A 23,178-nucleotide genomic window follows, 5' to 3' on the forward strand; every position below is an offset into this window, starting at 1 on the left:
ATGATGAGCTCTGTTAACAAATGCGTAACTCAGTGAATGACCTGACACGTCACACAGATAAAACATGAATGTCTTTGATATCAGTGCAAGGCAGTATCACCTGCAACCCGCCCCTACTGTGCCTCTGATTGGCTCTGACCCTGATATTCTTCTTCACTGAGTGTGGGTGGGAAAAAAATAAGGCATGTGTGTATGTATGAAACCGTGCCCTGTACTACTTAAAACATAGCAGTAACTCAAAATGAAGAGAACTGTAAATAAACTGTAAAACTGAAATTGTTTTTTCATCAAGCAAAATTCAGCAGTGACAGTCACACCTGTCCCTGGACCCCTGAATATATTTTAGATAGTGTTTTGTCCAGTGTACCCTGTGCACTGTTTTACACTGAATCTAGCAATATGGATTAATGTGGAACATGGGTCAGAATTGCATCTAAATCTTCCTTTGGTTCTTTTGTACAAAGTTCCAAATCAACAAATTTTTGCAGATTTAGCATTTGTTGGTAAAATAAGGAGGTAATGGGTTGAGGCCACCTCCGCCTCCCAACAAAATTCTAGTAGGCCTACTTGTTTTCTCGGTACTTGGTGGATTTAAGGTTTCTAACTGCAATTAGGGCTGTACCCCATCACGGCAATGTAGTGAAAACTGTTAGCCCATAGGCTTCAAAAGGCAAGGACTTCTCCTCCTATTCCTGCAATTAAATCATAAAATGGGGAAATATTAAAATCCCCTCAAGACATCAATAAGAGATTCAAAGAATATTATTTAAAAAACTGTACTCTTCAGAAGTGAACCCATCACTGGATGATTTGGAGGTGTTTTTTAGTAAAATAAATTTGCCTACTCTATCCACTGAAGATAGAGAAAATCTTGAAATTTCTCAAGCAGAGATTTTGGCTGCCATCAACAAACTGGCCAGTGATAAAGCCCCTGGCAATGATGAGTTCAGTATAAATTTCTATAACACTTTATCATCCAAATTAGTTGATAAACTACAAAAGGTTTTCAATGAGGCCAAGGAAAATGGATATCTACCTGACTCAACACATTTTTCCATTATCACAGTCCTACTGAAACCTAATAAGGACCCCTTAGAGTGTGGAGGATATTGTCCTATCTCACTTCTTAATTCAGAAAGGAAAATATATGCAAACATTTTTTCTAGAAGATTAGATGAAATCCTACCTAAACCCATTCACATTGATCAAATTGTTTTTGTAAGGTCCAGACAAACTGTAGACAGTATGAGAATACTGATTCATAAAATGCATTACGGCAATACAACAGATGAACCAACAATAGCGGTGTGTCTGGACGCTGAAAAGGCATTTGACTGCATTGAATGGTCATATCTTCTCAAAACATAGAACTAATTTGGGTTTGGTCCAAATTTTATAAATGGCATTTCATTGATATACTTAATTCATAAAGCCAGAATAACTACCAATAGCATAATCTCTGAACCATTTGAGTTAAGGCGAGGGACACCTTAGGGGTGCCCTTTGAGTCCTACGTTCTTTGTTTTGTCATTAGAACGTTTGGCCATACTGATTAGAGAAAACCACAATATTAAATCAATTGCAGCTCCAGTAACAGAGATGCAGATTTTCAATTTTGCAGATGATATTCTCCTAACATTATCAGAATCTCTAACATTCCTTAAATATACTCTGAGGGAGTTTGGAGCTACATCAATATAAAATTAATTGGGATAAATCTGAGGCTTTACCTTTAAATACTCGCTGCCATTAAGTACATATTGCTAATTTGGTTAGGTTAGTTACAAAAACTCATATGTGGACAGGGAAATGGGGGGCCTAGGCCTTTCCGAATGTGATAGATAGAGATATCCTAGATATCCTTTAAAATGGGGTTATGGCTTTAATTCAAGAGATACACGATGGGAAAATATGGAACAGGAAGCTTTAGACATGTTAAAAGATAAGGTCACATTGCAAGGGCTGTGGTATGTTCCCTTATGTAAGAACACTGATAACCCTTTGATTCAGTTTTCTTGCTCCATTGTGAAAACATTATAGAATATGATTAATTTTAAGATTACTAACTCCGTGTTCCGTTGTGGTACAACTATAGATTTACATTGAATGGCAGGCCAATCAGAAATGACTGGGAATCCAAGGGTATTAGAACTTTAGATGATATGAGAAACCCACATGACAGAAAATTGAAAACCTTTGCTTAGCTTAAAGCTACATATGGTGTTGAAAATAAGGACTTTTTAAAATATATGCAAATAAGATCACAACTGACCAAATATCTAGGGAGAGCTATAGTCATACCCAGGTTGACAGATATTGAGTCCAAACTACGATTAATGGTCAAACAGAAGGACAAATGTGTCTAAATTATATAAATTGGTGAACAAAGCATCAGGAGAGAATTGGAATGCAATTCACAGAAATTGGGAAACTGACTTAGGGATATCCTTGGAAACTGTAGCATGGGATCATGTATGGAAAACACTTTACAAAGTATCTGAATCGGTGAAGAATAAAAATGATAAATTATAATTTTCGTGCACAGAACATATTTTACTCCTGTTGGATTATATAAGATCCAGAATCCTTAGGCATACTCCCAAAGTAAAGTAAACCACCCATTTCCTTCATGTACTTTATGTATTGCTGTATTGTATGGATGGCTTGAACTAGATTTATGTTCAGCCCATTCTCTAGACCCTCCCCCTTCCTTTTTTTCTTCTTTTCTTTCTCTCTCTTTCTTTTTCACTTTGTTTACGTATCTGCATCAGTATATGAGTCAAATGTACCATCTCATTTTTTCTATTTGAAAAAGAAAACCCAGTAAAAGTTCAAGTAAAAAAAAAAAGAGAGTGAAAATATCATGGCAACCACGAGGGAGCTCATCCATGAAAATTGACGTCAGCCATAGCAATGGAGTCGCACTCTTAATTTAGGAGTTTTCACTTTTCCTTAGTAAAAGTTGGTCTCAGCAGCTTTGTGAAGAGGATTTAGGAGAAAACTTTTAGTTAAAAAGTTTATGTGTGACTTAGGAGTACTCTTAATGGTAAGATAAAATGCTTTGTCAGGCCGAGGTCTTTAATAGACATGGATGTTCAGCAGGACAAAGGAGGAGGACTAGAGCCTCTCCAGAGGGCGCTGGAGAAATCAGCAGCTGGTTCAACATACTCTGAATGGCTCCAATTTGCCAAAACATGAAAGAATATGGGTTACATTACAGAAGCACATTTGATGAGTTTTTGTGGTCTTGATTGTTTTCTGTCTTTATATTGGATCCCTGGATGGGATTAACATCACTGACCAACACAGGTGACGGTGAAATAAATGCTGTTTGAATGGAGTTTAAGTTTGGTACAACCTGTTTCATTCTTCCGTGGTGTTTGAACAGACTTCTCTTCTACCACAACAACTCCACATTAAATATGTGATGTAATCACTGCTACAGATTGCTTTAACTGAGCTTTCAAACAACAGCCAGTTCTCCATTGTGACTTAAAGTATATTTGTATGTTGCAGGTCAAAGAAAGATAAGAGTAAAGGCGTGGTGAAGACTGAAAGCTCAGATCCAGAGCCTGAGGGTTTGACTCTGCTGGTCCCTGACATCCAGAGGACGGCTGAAATAGTATACACTGCCACAACAAGCCTGCGGCAGGCCAACCAGGGTATGTATACAACATACATGTGTGTTTTTATTTCAGTTTCAGCAGCTCATACAATCATAGTCGCAGTTTTACCTGTAGCTGTTTCTACATTATTTATCAGTAAGAGTAAATTAATGTATAAATAAGATGAAGACATTTTGTGTGAAATAAATACCGCAGTAAAATCACCATAATGTCAAGCATTAATAGAGAAATGAATGGATTTCTCTTTAGCTCTTCCTCTGACAGTGAAATTCCCAGGGAATAAAGCTAAACATAAAGTTAGAAATACCTTGGACCTTTTAAAACCCTCTCTAGGTTTAGTTAATCAGAAGGTCTGAATTCCTTCAGCTGTGACTGACTGAACACAACAATCTAATCTTCATCAAGGAGGTTATTGGCCAACAATCTAAAGCTACAGGTTAAACTTAGCCTACTACAACCTACTGGGCTGATTTAACCACAATTCACCGCTCCCAACAATCACAACCCTGGTCCAGGACCTTGATGGGTTCTGATGCTTGGCCCAGGGCTTCACAGATCCAGTCTGAAACCTCCTGCACTGGGGACACCCCAATTAATATTAAACATGTAATATTTAGGATTTAAAATCTGGATGACTACAATTATGATTACATCGATCCAAGAGCAGCTGATGCTGTTACCATACAACAGTTAATACTCCCGACCTTGAGGTTAACATTAGCTAGCATACTAGCTGTTAAAGACAGATATTAAAACTGACAGGTAAAATCTCACTGAAGACAGCCAGACACTGAAGGATTGTAAAGGGCAAAGCAGCTGTCTTCACTTGTTTTTGTATGGGGACATAAAGAAAGGAAAATCTTCTTGTTAGCCATTAGTCACATTAAAGTATCACCATCAGTGTCCTCCGCATGATGAAACATTACACCTTCCCCATTACTTTGTTGCTACATGGTACACAATATTAATTATCCCCCACCTGCCCTTTTCCTCCAGCTCCCTCCACATAAACACCATCTGACTAATCACTTGAATTCAGATAAAGATCAATGTCATGTCACTCTTTATAAAGAAATCCATATTATCGAGGCCTTGGCAGTCATATGTCATACAGAGTTGTAAAGTGTGCAGCATTAGACCCTGACAGATGTATAGTCATTTCTTTAATACAGAGGCTCATGATCAGACAGGAGCAGGACAGTATTGATCCAGAAGTGTTCCTCTGACATATCGATGTACCTGTCCCAGCACAACAGCCCAAATACATGACATCAGCAGCGTCTTAGTCCGTGTTTCCACACACTGTTTTTCTGTGGCAGGTCGTTGGGGAGCGCTTCATCAAAAAAAACACTGTACATGGGATTTCTTTCTATGACAACAATATCTTGACAACAAATCACGTCCCTCTTGTATGACAAACGAGCATTTCCTCTTGCCTCTTATTACTCTTTGTTTGACATTGTTGATAAAAGCACAACACTTCAGTGTCCGACCAACCTGCTAACATATCAGATAGCTCAGAATAGACAGGAACAGCCAGAACAAGCTTCTCCTCCGTTACCAGGGTGACGAGTACTGCTCCATCTGATTGGTTGTCTGAAAAGAAGCTACAGGGATGACCAGGTCCTTTCTGAAGATTGTCAAGTAGAAACACAAAAACAGCAGAACTCTGAAAAAGGAATCTGGATGCAGCAGATTTTTCTCTCACACTTTCTCCTCATTGGCAACACTTGAAAACATATACTGGTGCTCAGAAAAATACTCCTGGACACTTGCCCTTATGCTTCCAGGGCAGGAAATCATTTGAATTTGATCAATTCCAAGTCTGCTTATCATTTCCCATATTTTATTCCAAAATGGTAAAAAAATAAGAGGTCAATTGTTTAGATTACAGGGCGAGCTGATGGCCAAACGGTTAAGGCTTATAGCACATGGGCTCAAATACCCTGAGCAGCGAGTCCCCAGTTCGATTCCTGGCTAGCCAGACCATTTGCTGCATCTCCCTCCCTCTCCGCATTTCTCTCTGTCTCCACTGCAGCTAATAAAGGCATAAAATGCCCAAAAAATAACTTAAAATAATACATGTATAATATATATATATCTTTATATCCTTTATATCCATTCACTTATTCACACAGACATTTTGTTTGTTTACACAGTCTAATGCCTCACTGGTCCTGTTTCATACCTAGTTTGATGTCACTGTGTTCCCAGATCTCAGAAATTACTTTGTTGATCCAAATTATAATGAATCATAATTATTCTTTATTGACATGTAGAATTAGTGGGGATGTGACACACTTTATCTTGAACATGCTGAGTGTTATTATGAAGGAAGAAACAGCAGGTTAGTTTGAAATTTTAAATCAGTTTTTCCACTGGTCCAGATCAGGGTTGTGTAACATAAAACATGTTTTACATAGAAGTAATTAATCCATCACTTCCGCAGGTTCAGTTAAGATGGTCACAGGCTTTCTGTAGTGCTTATTTGTGTACATGCATGCACTTTATTCACACTGCTCTTCGTGATCTTTGCTCCAGAGAGGAAGCTGGTGGAGTCTTCAAGGAAGGTGTCGAGCCGGCCCAAGCCCCTCTCCATCCTCCGCTCTCTAGAAGAGAAATATGTAGCTGTCATGAAGAAGCTGCAGTTTGGTGAGTTTATATGTCAATGTGTGTTTGTGTGTGCGTGCACATTTATATACATATATCTTGTTGGTGCTGCTCATGCTTTTGGTTTTACTCCACATGCACACATGACCCAAAATCCCTCTGTAGAGTTCCTCTCTTCCCCACATCCACACACTTCTCTGTCTGATATTACCCATAATGCCTTCATGCCAGAGCCCTGAAGGGGAAGCAGACTCAGGCTACATCCTCATCCTGCTCGTCCTTTTTGTCTTGTCCATCACTCTCCGTCCAGCCATGTCGTGATTAATTACGCTGGTTTTGCTGTGTTGCGATCAACTTAGGAGCAGCTTGATGTCTGAAGTAATCACAAGTGACAAGAGTGTAAACAGTGTTGTTTCACTTTGCAGACAGAATTGAGAAACTGTAGAGAGTGAGGGCTGCACTATAACATTAGTGTCTTTGTACTGGCATCCCCACAGAGCACTTAGAATAGGGAGCAAAGTTTCGAAAAGTGATTGACAGAATGTATGACTGTCAATGTTTCAGCCAAGAAATAAGAGAAGTGACTTGCTAGTATTCTAGTACTGGTTAATCATGTAGTAAGGCCAGTACAATCACACACAAGTGGACATGTTGTCCGAAGAGACTTTAACAGTAACAAACACACTGAATTTGAACTGTAATTCAATCAGACAGAGGAGTTTTGTTGAAAACATGCACACTGTCAGTATAGTTAGTATACTGAGAGCTTCACATGGCTTTTCCATCTTGCATTTCTTCCTTGATTGAATTGCAGCTGGATTTGGTAATTATGTAACCAACAGGCACAAAGACAGTATTACAGGCAGTAATGACAAGTTGTCTTCTCTCTGTCCAGACACCTTTGAAATGGTCTCAGAGGATGAGGACGGGAAGCTCATGTTCAAGGTCAACTACCACTACATGTCTCAGGTGAAGAACGCCAGCGATACCAACAGCGCAGCCCGATCCCGCCGCCTTGCCCAGGAGGCCGTCACCCTGTCCACCTCTCTGCCCCTGTCATCCTCGTCCAGCGTTTTCGTTCGCTGTGATGAGGAGAGACTGGACATCATGAAGGTAAAGTTCCACTTCAAGTACTTCTCTACTGTGTGAGGCCTGACACCACAGCATGACCCTCTGAGAAGCTGTTGTGAGTCAGTAGTGTGGGAGTGAAGTCAACTAGTGGATCCTTCATGGTCCAACCTATCCCATGATTCACTGCGCCGGTAAGTACTAGGTTTCAGCTCAGTTCAACAGCTAACAGTACAACTGTTAAAACCAAGGGTCTTAAAACCTCAAGTCTTTGTGAAAAAAAAGTTGCTTGTTGTCAAGGTTGCCAGGTGACAGGAGCCACGCTTTGCGATGAAACAATAAGGGCGGGAACAGCTGGTGACGCAAAGCGAAAATCCTGTGTAGACCAGACCGCCTCATTTCAGTTCGGCCTTTGTGGTCTACGATGGCTACAAAGGAGCACACCTTCAGAGACCACGTCCTCTGAAGGATGCGGCCCTTGAATTGACACAGCTAGAGACAAGCAACCAAGAGAAGCAGGTTGTCAGTGTATCACCATACAACTCAGGCATCCATAACAGGTTCTGATAACTGTCCACTGTCATTGTTATAATGTCATCAGACTGAGTGCGGTAGTTCTGTTTGGTTTGTATCCTGTGATCAATAGAAACCACTAGTTTGAGGAGTGAATGAGCACATCTATGTGTTTGTGTCTTCATTAAGGCTGTTGTACTGTGTCACTGCCACACAGCCTGTTGTTGATGGCTCTTACTCATTCCTCCAGTGACATTTAATAAATGACTTCACCCCACAAGTTGACTAATGACAGAGTCTCCTCTGCTAAATGTCAAAATCCTTATCTGATTTGCTGAGTGTTGGCAAAAGAACACACTGAATAAAACGGTGGAATACTAGCAACAATGTCAGTCACAACAGAAACACACAACTGCACTTTGTGTTGTTTATGATTAGATCAGAAACATTCTGACTGTAAATATGACAAACCAGACCAACCATGCTTGATATAGACCCGCTTTGTTAACAAACTGGGGCATAAGAGGAATGATCTTTGTCCTCAGCCAACAGTCCTGTCACAGCACTGCATTGTTGTGATACACCAACAAGTTCATAATCTACCACTATAAACTTTCCCCAAGAACAGCATCAACAGAGAGGGACAGGGACTGGTGAGGTGGAAATCTCTGATCTGTGAGGGGTCACTACATCTGCTTACCTCACCACTGCATCTTCACATTAGTGCCCATTAGCACCCAGTCTGCTGCGTTTACTGTGCTGCTGCTGTCACAGTGGCACAGTCGCTTTCATTCCTGCTTCCACACCAGATTCACCCGACTTTGGTCTGAAGTGCAGCAGAAGTGTTGGATCTGAATGTTCATGTCAAAATAAACTTAATGCATGAGCGGTGTCCAGCACCCGCAAGAAATCTTGCAAGTGTAGCTGCCGAGTCATCTCAGTGTTACAAACCCTGACAACAGTGCTGCAGACTGAGGTGGTGGTTTAGACCTGGGTCAACACATCCTCCTCCAGGCTACCTGCCAGGTGTCCTTCACATTCACCTGTCCTGGTACTAGACCATCTCTACAGCACAGACAGGGTGTTTGTGGAGGGATAGCTCATGTGCCCAAACCCAGCAGACACATTATATCTAATCAGAGACAGGTTACAGTTTCAGTGTTGTGTCTGGATGTTCAGGTCTTCAGCAGCAATCATGCCACAAAGTGACATTCACTCATCAATGCAAAACATATGGAGCCAGAATCTTGTTGACTGAAATGATGAAGCTGGTGGGTTAACCAGTAACATGTTAGACCATTGATCTTCTGTAGAACAATTTCTACTCTGAATGGTGCAGCACAACTAAAAAGCTCTGATAGCTTCCTCTGTTTGGACTCTGGCTCTCTGTCCCGTCAGAAGCCAGCACTATCAAGACAACTGGTTATTGGTCAACAGCACTGAAATGTAATCATTTGAAGTCCTGCTCTGTCCAGGTCTTTAGGAGATCTAGAAGCTAACTAGGTAGAAGGCAACTGGACTTATTATCTAAAAAGCTTCTTCTGGAAGGGTGAACCTGGTGAGTAACTGATATAGAACTGTCATTAGTCCACGTGGCCTCTGATGAGTTGTTGGAGTCACATGAGTTAAGGTGTTCACAGGTGCTAGGATGTCATAGTAAAGATGTGTTGAGGCCCTCTCATTGTTTTGAATGAAGTGAGTTCAGTGGCTCCAGCAAAAGACAGGTGGTCCCCTAGAACCTGGCTCAACCTTTGTCGAGTGTAACACACTGCAGTGGCTAAACAGATACGTGTGAGCACACACTTCTTTTTCATCATCATCATCATCATCATCATCATCATCATCATCATCATCACCATCACTGTAAAACATAGAGAAGTTACCAGTATGATGTTTCGGAGCTGTAAACTCCTATCTCATGATATTACATTGCTCACCTTAACATGTGCTCACCGACGCAGCTCCTTATGTGGTTTTAACATAGGACAGTTCACATCTGTGCTGTATTCCTGTATTTCTTGTGTTTCCTTCATACTGTACATCTAGTGTCTTGTCTCTGTCTGGATGGTTGGTTGCAGAACTCCAGCTCTGTCTCCACTCAAACAAGTATCAAATTTCACTCAGTACAATTTGTTTGTGGACAAAAGGACACTATCCTTTTTTGCAATTGGACTTTGTCCACACCCCTCCCTCGTTCGGTCTAAATGTTGAGTCAAGTCACTCTTACCGATTAGTTCTGCTGCAGAAACAGCCAGTTAATGCGGCTGTCACTGGTTAAATCCCTGATGCTCCAGAGTAGGAGAGAGCATGAGGAAAGAAGGGAAGCAAGGGACTGTGGAATAGATAGTCTGGGTCTCTATGTAAAAGGTTCTTCATGCACTGATCAAACAGAATGCCCCAAATACAAAGACACAATGTCACCGTCCTGAGTTTGTAAAATCTTGACCTGAGTTTGGTTTAAGATTTGTGATCAGTCACAGTTAGCGTGTGGTCTGCACCAGCCGTGAACATTTCTACCTGTCCAAAGTATGAAACTAATAAACACAGTATCAGCTTCCTGTTTGTTCTACAGGTTTCATTTCCTCACACAGCTTGTGAATAAAATATTTTTCTGCAGCCATTTCTTAAACCTTAAATCCTCAAAGTCTCTTCAGTAATTATGCTCTGGGGTTTTGAGTTGCCTGCTATTAGAAATAATATTACAGCTTTATATTATTGGTTTTCTGTATAGGTTCAGGGCTGTGTTTTAATTGCTTGTGTTCTTTGATTAATGAACAAATCTCATTTAGTGAGGAAATGAATTAGATTTAGCTCAATGAGGATGTAGACAGCTGCTAATTTCACCCTTAAGTCTGTTTGTTAATTACATTGTTGTTGTTATGAAAACCTAAAACAGAGTCAGCACCATTTCTCCATTAATATTGTGCCCTTTGTTTAATTCATATTTACTGATATCAATGCATCCAGCTTTCTTTAATCAACCCTTTCAGCTGTGATTAATCGCTGTCCTTTCTCACAGTGTTTGTATGAAAGCCTCTCCACTCTGTGTTCACAGGTTCTCATCACAGGGCCGGCCGACACCCCGTACGCCAACGGCTGCTTCGAGTTCGATGTGTATTTTCCCCAGGACTATCCCAACTCTCCTCCACTGGTCAATCTGGAGACAACTGGTGGACACAGCGTGCGCTTTAACCCCAACCTCTACAATGACGGGAAAGTGAGTCTTAATGTTAATATTGTCAGTCAAGTAAATGTAATTGGGGATTTTATCCTTTTTTGATTGACATTAAAAAAAATTCACAGCTCTACTTCCCATAATTCAGTGTTGAACCAAGTTATGACTCTGAGAATAATCTGCACACACTGTATATATACTTTATCTATATTCAGACACCAGACTTATCCTCTCTAGTGCAGCAGTATCACTGTATGGAAGTCTACAATTGACAATATAAAAATCATTTATTTTTAGCAACATTTTGAGATAGCTTTAATATTAGTTTTAAATTATTCATAATAAAATGCTTTTTTTTTATTTATTTTTTTTTTATTCATGGATCAAAAATCAAAAATGCCTCTGACAAATAATTTCCTCTTTGCTCCTAAAGTTTAACACTATCATAATTATAATGAGATTGAATGAGAAACTAAACTGGAAAATAAAACTGAAAATTGGAATCGCACTTCAATTTCAATTAGTTCTGATTCTAATTAAGATTCAGTGGAGATGGACTTTATGATGGTCAATTTCATAAGAGCACGGTTTCCCCAGGTCTCTGTCAGAGTCATCCATCCATTCATACATTCATATAATTGATAAGGTAGAAAGACTTTTTCTACCATATCAGTTATTTCTGTCATCAGTATACGGTAGATTTATTATGATGCTGTTAGCATCACTACCTAGCTACATTGTTTAACAGAAAATGACAATTTTATAGCTTTGATTCATACGTATTTTTATTTCAGAAAAATTGCTATCACCAAATAAACTGTTTACACATCGATTACAATTCTGTTCAAGAGTATCTCAGAATCTGCTATACTTATATCAGCCAACTTCATAGCTAACTAACACTACTTTATGGTGGTTGTGCATGTATTGATATGACTAAATACACAACCACAGGGCGGGAGACATGAAACACCAATCGGAGGTTTCCATATCTGCCTTGTATTAGCTAATTTTGACTTAAATTAAATATTTTCATACATCATGAACACACATGGAAAATTAAATTTGACTAAATGATGAATGAAAATAGAATATTTCTGTAGGTGAGAAGACAAACAGGGTTCAGTTGTAGTGACACTCTGCTCTGCACATTCATAACTGCTGTGTTGAAATCCTGTGGACATCAAGGCTAACACTCAATTTTAAATTTCATTATAAGAAAATATTTTTGCAGCTTGTGTAGAAAAAATCCAAATGATAACATTTCTGAAAATAACGAGAAGACATATCTGCATGCAGTGAGTATAAAGAAAGTGAAAATAGAGATGTTGACTTACAGTCAGACTCAGACATCTCCACTGACTTCACAGTGAGTGGGTGCCAGGTTGTCCATCAATCACTCATCATGGTGTTAAGTGTCAAATTAACCCAATGTATCTGAGACCTTCACAACTCTGTCAGAGTTTTATTTAAACTTGACATTTGGACATGAACCCTCCTGAGGGTGCCTCCTTCACACATGTTTGAATATGTATAGCTTCTGTCCATTGAGGAGTTGGGGTTAAGGTTCTAAGGTTTACCCAGTCTGCTGCAGCTCATTAGGCAACCACTGACAGTCCACATGTATTTCCATAATGAGCCCAGACAACTGCTATAAGAAAGACATGGGACTTCCCTCATCAGTAGTAGAGATAGAGAGAAGCCTCCATTCAGCAAAGCTGATGAGGGTGCATGACAGAGGTAGATCCTCTGTGGCAGATCCTCAGCTTGTTGCTGAGGAGTGGAGGTCTTTTTGAGCCAACAGGTTGTAATAAACAGTGATCTGAAGCAGCTGCAAATATTTAAACAGGCAAATAAATGTCTGATTAAGCACAAGTTAAGGAGTACTGTGGACAATGGCTCAGAGGCAACAATGGAGCAGGGTGATGCTAACTTCAACATTGGCCTACAAAGATAAATCATCCCTGCAGCTCTATAAGCATAGTTTTATTTTTATACCATGAACAAGCAAAATACCTTTGACTTTGCTTTGACAAGCCTTCCCAAAATGCATTAAAGGCAGTGGTAAAAGATCCTAAAATCAAAAGATCTAAACACCTTCACCTTAATGACCTGTCAGTGGATTTGTCATTAAATCCTAAAGTGTCAAAAGAAACCAATGAAATGAAGACATGGAGAATATTTCTATTTGGTACAAGGAAACACCCATGAATCTACAGTTTGAATATTTCACTATTTCTATATATGTATCTTTCAATTCAGCAACTGGAAGGATGTATGATGGTTTTTCCAATATTACTACTACTACTATTACTACTTTCATAGAGGGAACAAAGGTTTTGTTGAGGCTATTGCCCTCACTGATTAACTAGAAACATCTGTGAGTAAAATACAACACAGTTCAACAGAACCACAAACTCCAACGTCCAAAATGATCATGAAGTTGAATCAACACTTTCACAGTTTCTAGAAAACTGAACTTTATTTAAGGATTTATTTCATGTGACTGCAATAGTTTGAGCTAGGTATGGCTAATAAGCTAGCAACTGAGTGTATATGTTAAGGTTAAACAAATGTAAACTACATATTGAGAGGAACAGTGATTATACAAACACCTGAAGATGAAGTGTCATTTTCCTGAGCTGATTTCTTTTTTTTTCCTTCTTGAGCTTGTGTCTGTGTGTGTGTGTGTGTGTGTGTGTGTGCATTCAGGTATGTTTAAGTATCCTCAACACATGGCATGGGAGACCAGAGGAGAAATGGAACCCACAGACCTCAAGCTTTTTACAGGTGAGGATCCATCATGACGGAGTCACTTGTCTGAGCGGATCAGCAGGTCTGTTCTCTGAGTCCCTGTCACAGGCTACAGTTTATCACTGCCCTGTCATTACGCTGCCAGCGGCTCTGTATTAATGGGCTTTGTGTTTCGACAGCTGACATGAAGGATCCTTCTTAAAGTCAGGTTATTATTTTGCTGTGTCAGTGTTAATCAAACCAAACACAAACCAATATCATTTGAACCTCCAGGTTATGCCTGTTCACACACATCACTCGTCTTGAAGTTAGAATCAGTTGACTTCAATTGCATCTTTAGCCCAGATGCTATCTGTTTTTTAGTGAACTGTTTTTACTCACTCATCTTAGCAGCTTCAGCAGCTGCAGCAGTAACACACATTTTCTCTTAATGCATATTCTAGTTATTTTTCTTTCATAAGTTTTTTGTCCCGTTACGACTTATACACACTTGCAGCTAGAAACATGGTTCCAAAGCTAAAATGTTAAGCATTTTTAGGAGACAGGTGGTATGATGTTTGGTGTAGATATCTGTAACAGCTGATTTTATATGAATTTTTTTATGATTTTGGTTTTCTATGGGGAATGAGCGAAACATGATAAAACATGATAAATATGTCAAAAACTAAAAAGGCTACAATACTGAAACTTGGTGAACAGTGTCCCCTCATGTCCCTGTGTGTGATTTGTCCTGGTACTCTTCCTACACACTTGCAGCTGGAAACTAAAGCTCTAATGTTAAGAATGTTTAGGAGACAGGTGCTGTGACTTTGGTTGCTCATATCTGAACTGAGGTAAACGTGATGAAACACGATGAGTACATGATTAAAAGTTTTTAGCCTTAAAACTGTTGTGGGAATATAGAGAGGTTTGTGTTTTTTTCCCCTCTCCCTCTCACAGGGGCGCTAAGTCACCATAGTAACCAGTTACTGGCCAGAAGTTGACAAAGCTGACTGTGATTGGCTAATTAAACTGATTAACTCAGGACCATTCTTCCTGTTGACGATGATGTCCTCTCCCAACAGGAGAAATCACAGCAGCTAGTCAGAGCAACACAAGTGTCAGAGCAACCCAGGTGTCAGAGCTACACAGGTGGATGAATGCTACCATCACATCCGGTGTCTGGCTACCGTGCAATGTTCCCTCACTTCCACCTGTACACATACCCAGCATCTGACAACTTATTGACATGCAGTGTCACGCTAGTTATTATTTGTCGGCTTCTGCCTTGAGCTGGAATGAGATGGAAATATGAAACTTGGCCCAATAACTAGAGATGATGAGCCAGTGCCTCCGAAGAAACATGAGCCAATCAGCCATTAAATGGACTGCACTTATATAGAGCTTTTCTAATCTTATCGACCATTCAAAGCGATTTATGATGGCACATTCACCCATTCACACACACACTCATCCAGGGGAAATGTGGGGTTCAGTATCAGTATCTTGTCCAAGGACACTTAGACATGTGGACTGGAGCAGGGATCAACCTTTTGATCAGTGGAAGACCTGCTCTACCTCCTGAACCACAGCAGATTTAAGCCCAATAACTCAATCTTATAAAGGCCATGCCACTCACACCATAGGTCCGATTGACCTGAAATGTGAGACACAAGTCCAGCTCACTGTGCTCTACAAAAAAGCCTCTTGGACCAGAAGTCAAATCGACCCTGATGGATTCTTTGCTAATTAATGTTAAAAACAGTGAAGTCACATCTACTTTTTGACTGTCAACACTAAATTTTCTTAACAGCCTTGTGGGACATTTCTGTTATTAATGGGCATGATCAGTCCTAAAACATGGCCGCCATTAATCAGAACACTGCAACGCCACGGTCGGTCATGATAATAGCACCTTCCACTACATTACCCCTTTTCTCTTTTCATAAGACTGTCATTGACTCCAGGCAAAGTATTTACTTTTACTAATTCTTTTTAGCTGAGTTGTTGAAATGTTCAATAATAGTTTCATTTTTGTGGGTAAGGGGATATTTCTGTTAACCAAGCTTTTTGTACAGTCTAAATCTAAAGCCTTAAGGGCTTGGACAGTGTGTGGATATCCAAAGTGGTGCACAGGCTTTTGGATAAACACACAAATTCATGAACACAACATGTTGACACACCCTCAGCATTATTTGGTTGTTTTGTGCACACATTTGCATTAATTTTCCATATGTATTGATCCAACAACATGTGTGCCAGAGCCCTTGGAAATGGATCTCTCCTCTTTTTTTTTTTTCTAATTCCCTCGTTTGCAGGTTTGGAGAGTGCATAGAGATATCTCCATTGATTATCATTCCAGTTAGCACGCTGCAGATCAATAATGGAAAAAGGGGGTGGGTGAATAAGAGACAAAAGGAGTGGGCTGGAATCAAGTGGTCAAGTGGTGGATATTGGCTCTGAGATGTAGAAACCCAGTTAAAGACGAACATATCACGTCAGTTGAAGTTCACTGGGATCCATTTTCAGCTTGATCCAGCTCCAGCATGGTGGGGCCAGCAGGCAGGCCTCCAAGCCCAACATCGTCATTGTTGGTAATGTAGTGGCTTGGAACAGACAGGCCAATGGAGGAGGATGTCCTCAGTCTCCTTGAGACAGGCCCAGTCATTAATCGGGCTGTTAATAAAGATATATTGAAGGACATATCTTTATGGAGCCAAAATATTCTGTGCCTTTGTCAGACTCTGTCTCAAGTGTCCACCACTGCCAAATCGTTTCAGAGGCTCTGGATACCGAGGACACTGAGGGGATGTCTGGCTGATTCACCAGTGAATCAGGATTGTATGAGGAAACCAAACCAGGCCACTCTCTACACATCATTGAAGTTCTTAGCATTCAGTGCCCTAAACTATCCTTCCCTTTGTCCCTCTGCTGTAGGTGCTAGTGTCGGTGCAGTCCCTCATCCTGGTGGCTGAGCCCTACTTCAACGAACCAGGGTATGAACGCTCCCGTGGTACTCCCAGCGGCACCCAGAGCTCACGGGAATATGATGGCAACATCCGGCAGGCCACCGTCAAATGGGCCATGCTGGAGCAGATGCGCAACCCCTCACCATGCTTCAAAGAGGTTGGAATCACTGTATCACTCATTCACACCTTTCAGATCACACAGCGTTTGTGAGCTGGCATGAAAAACTTGCTCAGTCTGATGAACGGAGACCTAATCACTGACAAAACCTGTGGCCTCTCACCTGGCTGACAAAACCTGCTTAAAAAAGAGTTTGAATAAGGTGGGACTACATGGTAGTAGAACAGCTAAAACACTAATGTAATGGGTTTATTCATCCTAGTCAGTGTGTGGATCAGGAGAGGAGAGAGTGGAGTTTAGAAGAGGACAGGATTATCAGTCTGCATACAGTTATTAGTAATCCTGATACTGAAATTGTTCATGGTAAAATCTGATGTTTAATACTAGTATAAACATTTACAACCAACTCAGACCTGCAACACACATTTTAAACCAGTCTAGATCCAACCTGAATATGTCAGTACCCTGTTCCAGAACCAGTACATGAACCTGTACCTTCACCTCAGTTCATTCTATGAACCCTGAGCCTGTTGAATTTACCACTTTGGTCATCAACAGTTTAAATGATCACAGAATTATCCCTATGATATATGAGCAGCACACGTCTGCCCTTCATGACGTTCTCCACCTATTTCAGTCCAGAAACCAAACCAGGGAAAAAACAGCCACCTCTCCTCCCTCAGGGCTGTTTGGGGACACACTCTAATTATAAATTCCCCTCGTATTAAATCCTTGGTAGATGACATTGTCTGGAGGTTGGCCTATCACTCTTCCTCCCTCTCTTCCTCACAGTTTTCCTCTTTCCTGCCATCCTTTAAATGGTCTGGTGAGACAGATAGTGCCTTGGAAAATAACAGTCTTTCAACCTGCTCATCCAGAGAAGATTCATTCAGAAATGTCAAGAGAGAGGAACAGAGGAAGAGGAGAGAGAGGGAAAGTTATCCAATCACCTTGACAGGATTTCATGAGAAAAACACAGACCGTAGAGAAACATGAAAAGATTTCTGAAGGTACATTTTGAACTCACATTTCATGAGTTATTACATTGCAAATCTTGTTTTTCTTGGAACAAGTTGAGGAAAAAATATATATTCTCAATTCTTTAGACCAATATTGAGATTTAAACTGGGGTTACCTTCTGTAAATTAATTTCCAAATATATTTCAAAAATAATCACAAACATGTCTCTATGTCAAAAATATGATAAATGATGCAGTTTCGTGTTGCAGACTGACACTAGACTGAAACCAGCTGACACTAGACTGAAACCAGCTGACACTAGACTATAACCAGCTGACGCAAGGTTGAAACAATCTGACACAAGACTGAAACCAGCTGACATTAGACTGACACTAGACTGAAACCAGCTGATGCTAGACTAACACTAGATTGAAACCAGCCAACACAGGACTGAAACCAGCTGACGCTAGACTGAAACAAGCTGACGCTAGACTGAAACAAGCTGCTGCAAGACTGAAACCAGCTGATACTAGACTGAAACCAGTTGACACTAGACTGAAACCAGCTGACACTAGACTGAAACCAGCTAACGCAAGACTGAAACAATCTGACACAAGACTGAAACCAGCTGACATTAGACTGACACTAGACTGAAACCAGCTTACACTAGACTGAAACCGGCCAACACAGGACTGAAACCAGCTGACGCTAGACTGAAACAAGCTGACGCAAGACTGAAACCAGCTGATACTACTGAATGATGATATGATGCAATGATGTCAGTTTTTTACAGTGGCTCCACAACGGCTTTCAGCTACCTCCTCAATCATTGACCATACATGGTGCAGACAGATACTAGGTTTTGACCTGGTCTTATTCAGTAGTTTGGCCAACTCACTGCATTAATGTTAATTACATACAGCTGAGGTGGCTTAAGTTGTCATTATGGCATATGAGGTCAACAGTCACCTAAACTTTGAATAAAGTTATTTACAGTTTATTTAGATATTGATAACAGTCATAGGTTTTCAGATGCATTATAGTTTGGACAGGATATGTGTTTATGTTGTGAATTAGATTCTTTATATGATGTAGATTATTCTCTCCATGAACCCACAGCCGCTGCTGTTTCTGTAGGGTTTGAAGTTGAAATCTAAGTGTTGCACAGCAGGCGATGCTGGATCCATGACATCACTGAGCCAGTGGAATGGACCGAGAGATACTGAGGGGATGTAGCAGGACTTGTCGATGCCACCCAGCTGAGCAGTCTCACACATATCCACACAGAAATTCAATTAAGCTTGTGAGATGGTCCTATGTGCTTTTCTCAACACTGGCCTTTTAGCACCTTTAAGTCGTCAGCTAGGACAAACATCGACCAACAGCTGCCCCCCTCTGCTGCTTAACATTTAGAAACAAATTTATCATGTTTGATCTAGTCCAGGGTTGCTGCAAGGAGACCAAACCATCAGTCACCTGATGCTAGGTTTAAGAAATGAATATATTCGTAAAAATGACTGTGATGTGTAAAGAGGGTGAAACAAAAGGCACATGGACAAAACTCTAACATGTGCTTCCTGGATCCTTCTGGGTCAAGTGATCACATTCAATGAAGACCTGAATCCAGAGCTGTGTAGGAACTGTTTTAAGGCCTCCATGATGACATCCTCATGGACACAATATCTCAGTAAGGGATTTTCTTCAAATTTGGCACAAACATCCCCTTGACTCAAGGATGAATTGATTCGAATTTGGTGGTCACAGGTCAAGGTCATTGTGACGTCACAAAACATGTTTTCAGCCATAACTCACAAATTTATACACTAATTATCAGCACAGTCAGACCGTAAAACCGTATGCTTTGTTGAACGTGCCGTATCTGGGTTTGCATCCTCTGTCCCTGCCTGTGGAGATGCAGCAGTAAGTGCTGACGTGGTGGTCCATGCTGTAGCCGGGCTGATGCCTCTGACTGTCGCACCTCTGACTTGCCTGATCTAGTCCTGTCACTTCTCATGAGGCAGCATCTTTAGCACTCTGGATCTTGACACAGAAATGTGTCACTTTTCTGAATGGGAGTGAGAGTCACGCTCACAGTGACCTGTCTGAACGCTCTTCACTCTATGGCTCACAGCATTGTTGCTGTTTGCAAACCACTACATCTTAACACATGTGGCTCCCTGCAACCATCCCTCCATGTCTGTGGATCCTGTCTCTCACAGTGACTGAAAATCAATAGAGCAGCTCAGCTTGTCCTAGAAGATGCCCTCCATATGAGCCAATCCACCTCTGTGTGATTCTGCTGTACATTTTCATCAGAAACCTTCACATCAACCTTTGCTGTTGCGGCTGGTAGAGACAGAACTGGTTTGACAAGTCTCCTGTCAGTCAGTGAGCTGACCATCAGTGGTCGCACTGTCATCCTCACTTACAGGTGTCATGTCTTCATACTGATGATTTTCATGTTCCGTGACAGTACCTCTGTCAGAGCGGCCATGGGCTTCAGAACTGAGTGGTGTGCTCTGTAATTGTTTAGTCTGAGCCGTCCCTCCTGCTGGTACCGTGTCTGACAGCACCGAGGTAACTGACGTTGAAGCTTGTAGCACGTGGAGCTCCAGTGAGGTGGAACATGTTGGGTCAGTTAATTTTCAGTCACTTTGTGTCTGACGCCCTGCAGCTGCTACAGTACAACAGACCGGCTCCTGTGTTAATGCATGAGTACAATAGGGACTTTAAGCAGTGGCGATTGAACCTGGGTGCTACAGCACCCGTATACATTCCAACGTGCTGCTGTAGTCATGGAAATCAAAGATCTCAAAGCAACATATAACTCTAAAAAGAGCTACTTCACTACTTCAGGAAACCGATGTTGCTCTGAACATTGCTACAATGTGTCTCTTAAAATGACCCCAGAGCTCCTGCACAGTTCAGGACGGATCACTCATGTGAACACTCATGTTTGTTGCGCTGTTGTTACATGTCACATCAGCCTCTCACTTTCCTCCTGGATTATCATGTGCATCCATGACTTCTCTCAGTCTTTGAGGAACGTTTTGTGCGCTGTGACTCTCTACCATCTCTTTTGTTTCCGAAACAAACGTGTGAGCAGCAGTGAGGTTGAATCTACCTCATGTATTGTCGGGCTGACGTCTAGAGGCTCTACTCCTGAAGATTGAGAGCTGCACTCAATGAACCTTTCACAGCTGCTCAGAGATACTGCTGCCTAACACGCTCACGTTTATCTCTCAAGTATAGATGTGTGATGCACACACAATCCTTCCCATTCACTGCATACATTATCACATTAACACTCTCACACACGCACAGAGTTAGGAAGCTGTCCTCAAAGGGAATTGTTCCATTGAGTCTGTATCACTGCATTATTGATTAGTTTTAGAGGAATTCTGTCTTTATGTAACCAAGCAGCCGGTTCCAGGTGTTACCTTTTCTTGAAGAGTGCGCATTTTATTAGGACATTTTATTAGGAACACTAACACTGGGCAGTTCTTCAGTTCTTCATGTCATGGATCCACCAGATGTTGAAACTTTCCTCTGAGACTCTGCTCCATGTTGACATGATGCATCACATCATTTGCTGCCAATCAGTTCACGGACCTCACTGTCATGTTGATGAAACCAGTTTGTCACATGGAGCATTATCCTGCTGGAAGGAGCCATTAGAAGAAGGTGAATTGTGGCCATGAAGGGATGAACATGATCAGTAACAATACTCAGATAGACTGATAGATAGACACCATCACACCACCACCACAGGCCTGGACTGTTGACACAAGGCAGGTTGGTCCATGGATTCAGACTCTGACTCTACCATCTGCTGCCTCAGCACAAATCCTGATCCATCAGACCAGGTCTTCATCTGTCCAGTGTTGGTGAGTCTGTGTCCACTGCAGCCTCAGGTTTCTGGTCTTGGGGACACGAAGTGAAACTTGATGTGTTGTAGTCCATCCACCTCAAGGTTGGACGTGTTCACTCTGAAGCTTTTGTGCTCAGCACAGATGTAAAGAATGGTTATCTGAGTGACCGTAGCCTTTCTGTCAGCTCCAACCAGTCTGTCCATTCTCCTCTGACCTCTGACCTCTCTCATCAACACACAGCTGTTGCTCACTGGATGCTTTTGTTGTAGCTCTATTCAGAGTAAACTGTGTAGCTGTATCTGGGGGGATGTAGTATCCAGGGTGTTGACAGCTCAGCATCATGGAAAGTCATGATAGAAACTTCCCGTACTTTTCTGTACTCACAGTCTCATACTGTACATATGCAGATTATGACTTCCAATAACACCACCTCGGTTGGTTCTGTTGATGTTTTTACTGAAAAACACATGAAATCACAGATATATTATTATATAATTAAATATTATTCGGTTGCGTAATGTTTAGGTCAGTTTTGAGATATTATAGAACATTAGAATAATATGTTATTACTGTCATTGTCTTTTTTGATATAAGAAAAGTCTCTGTGTGGATGTAGCTGTATAAACGTATATAGATACACCACAAGCTGGTGTCCACAGCATATTTAGATGTTACGTCTTCATACATGTATCTTGTCTGTGAAATGATAATTTATGTGGGTTACTGTTTCAGTGAGATCCGGTGATGTGGAGTAGCCATGTGTGACTCTGGTGTGAACCTGTTTTAAGCTGCAGGTGTTGAACCACTGGACATCAGAGGTAGAAATATTTATGCTCCAGTCTTGGAGTGGGTCAGGGCTGTGGTCAGGGTCAGCTGGGCCGGTACCTGAGGTACTGACACTCTACTGATGGAATACAGAAAACCAAGTATAAGGAACTTTTTAATGGCTGCATGATTCACTCTCGTCCTTGACCCCGCATGTGTAGAATGGCTCCACACCTCCGCTCCTCCGCTCCTCTTCCTCCCTCACTTGCCCTGTGGACTAATGAGTGTACAGCATTACTTTAAAGGTCAATGAGTCTCTCTGGCAGCCATCAGAGGCCACGTCTCAGACAGACTGAGCTCACAATTGCAGTCAGTGTGTATGCTTCTCCATGTACCTGTGTGTGTGTGTGTGTGTGTGTGTGTGTGTGTGTGTGTGTGTGTGTGTGTGTGTGTGTGTGTGTGTGTGTGTGTGTGTGTGTGTATACACGTGCTTAGAGACACGTATTTCCTGAAGGGTCATTTGTCAAGACGCCCTAATCTGACATTTGCTTCATGATCAGAGACGGTTTGCATATAAAGCTTCCTTCACGCTGTGATCAATGACCACATGGAGCCCCAGGGAAAAGGCCTGTTTAAACCAGCACATGTATGAACATGTCTGCACATAATGTCTTCATCTCTCTTATCTTGGGTTGTATAAGGGTTCTGTACCTCATCTCCACTTCAAGAGAGCTTCAGCATCAGCCAATCTCAACATTGTTTACCACAC

At 41.2% G+C, this 23,178-nt stretch overlaps 1 protein-coding gene across 10 annotated transcripts in view; it reads left to right on the top strand.

Annotated features, from left to right (window-relative positions):
- birc6 (baculoviral IAP repeat containing 6) overlaps positions 1-23,178 on the top strand; it is a 136,251-nt gene that overhangs the window by 107,785 nt on the left and 5,288 nt on the right. For all 10 annotated transcript variants that reach the window (XM_022765140.1, XM_022765149.1, XM_022765143.1 and 7 more), the window contains 6 exons: positions 3,517-3,662; positions 6,168-6,278; positions 7,132-7,349; positions 10,873-11,034; positions 13,705-13,782; positions 16,663-16,851. In XM_022765140.1, coding sequence (XP_022620861.1) covers positions 3,517-3,662; positions 6,168-6,278; positions 7,132-7,349; positions 10,873-11,034; positions 13,705-13,782; positions 16,663-16,851 — 904 coding nt within the window. The remainder of the gene's footprint in view (positions 1-3,516; positions 3,663-6,167; positions 6,279-7,131; positions 7,350-10,872; positions 11,035-13,704; positions 13,783-16,662; positions 16,852-23,178) is intronic.

This window comes from Seriola dumerili, unplaced genomic scaffold (assembly GCF_002260705.1).
Source record: "Seriola dumerili isolate Sdu_G_001 unplaced genomic scaffold, Sdu_1.0 BDQW01000665.1, whole genome shotgun sequence".
Lineage (NCBI taxonomy): Eukaryota > Metazoa > Chordata > Actinopteri > Carangiformes > Carangidae > Seriola > Seriola dumerili.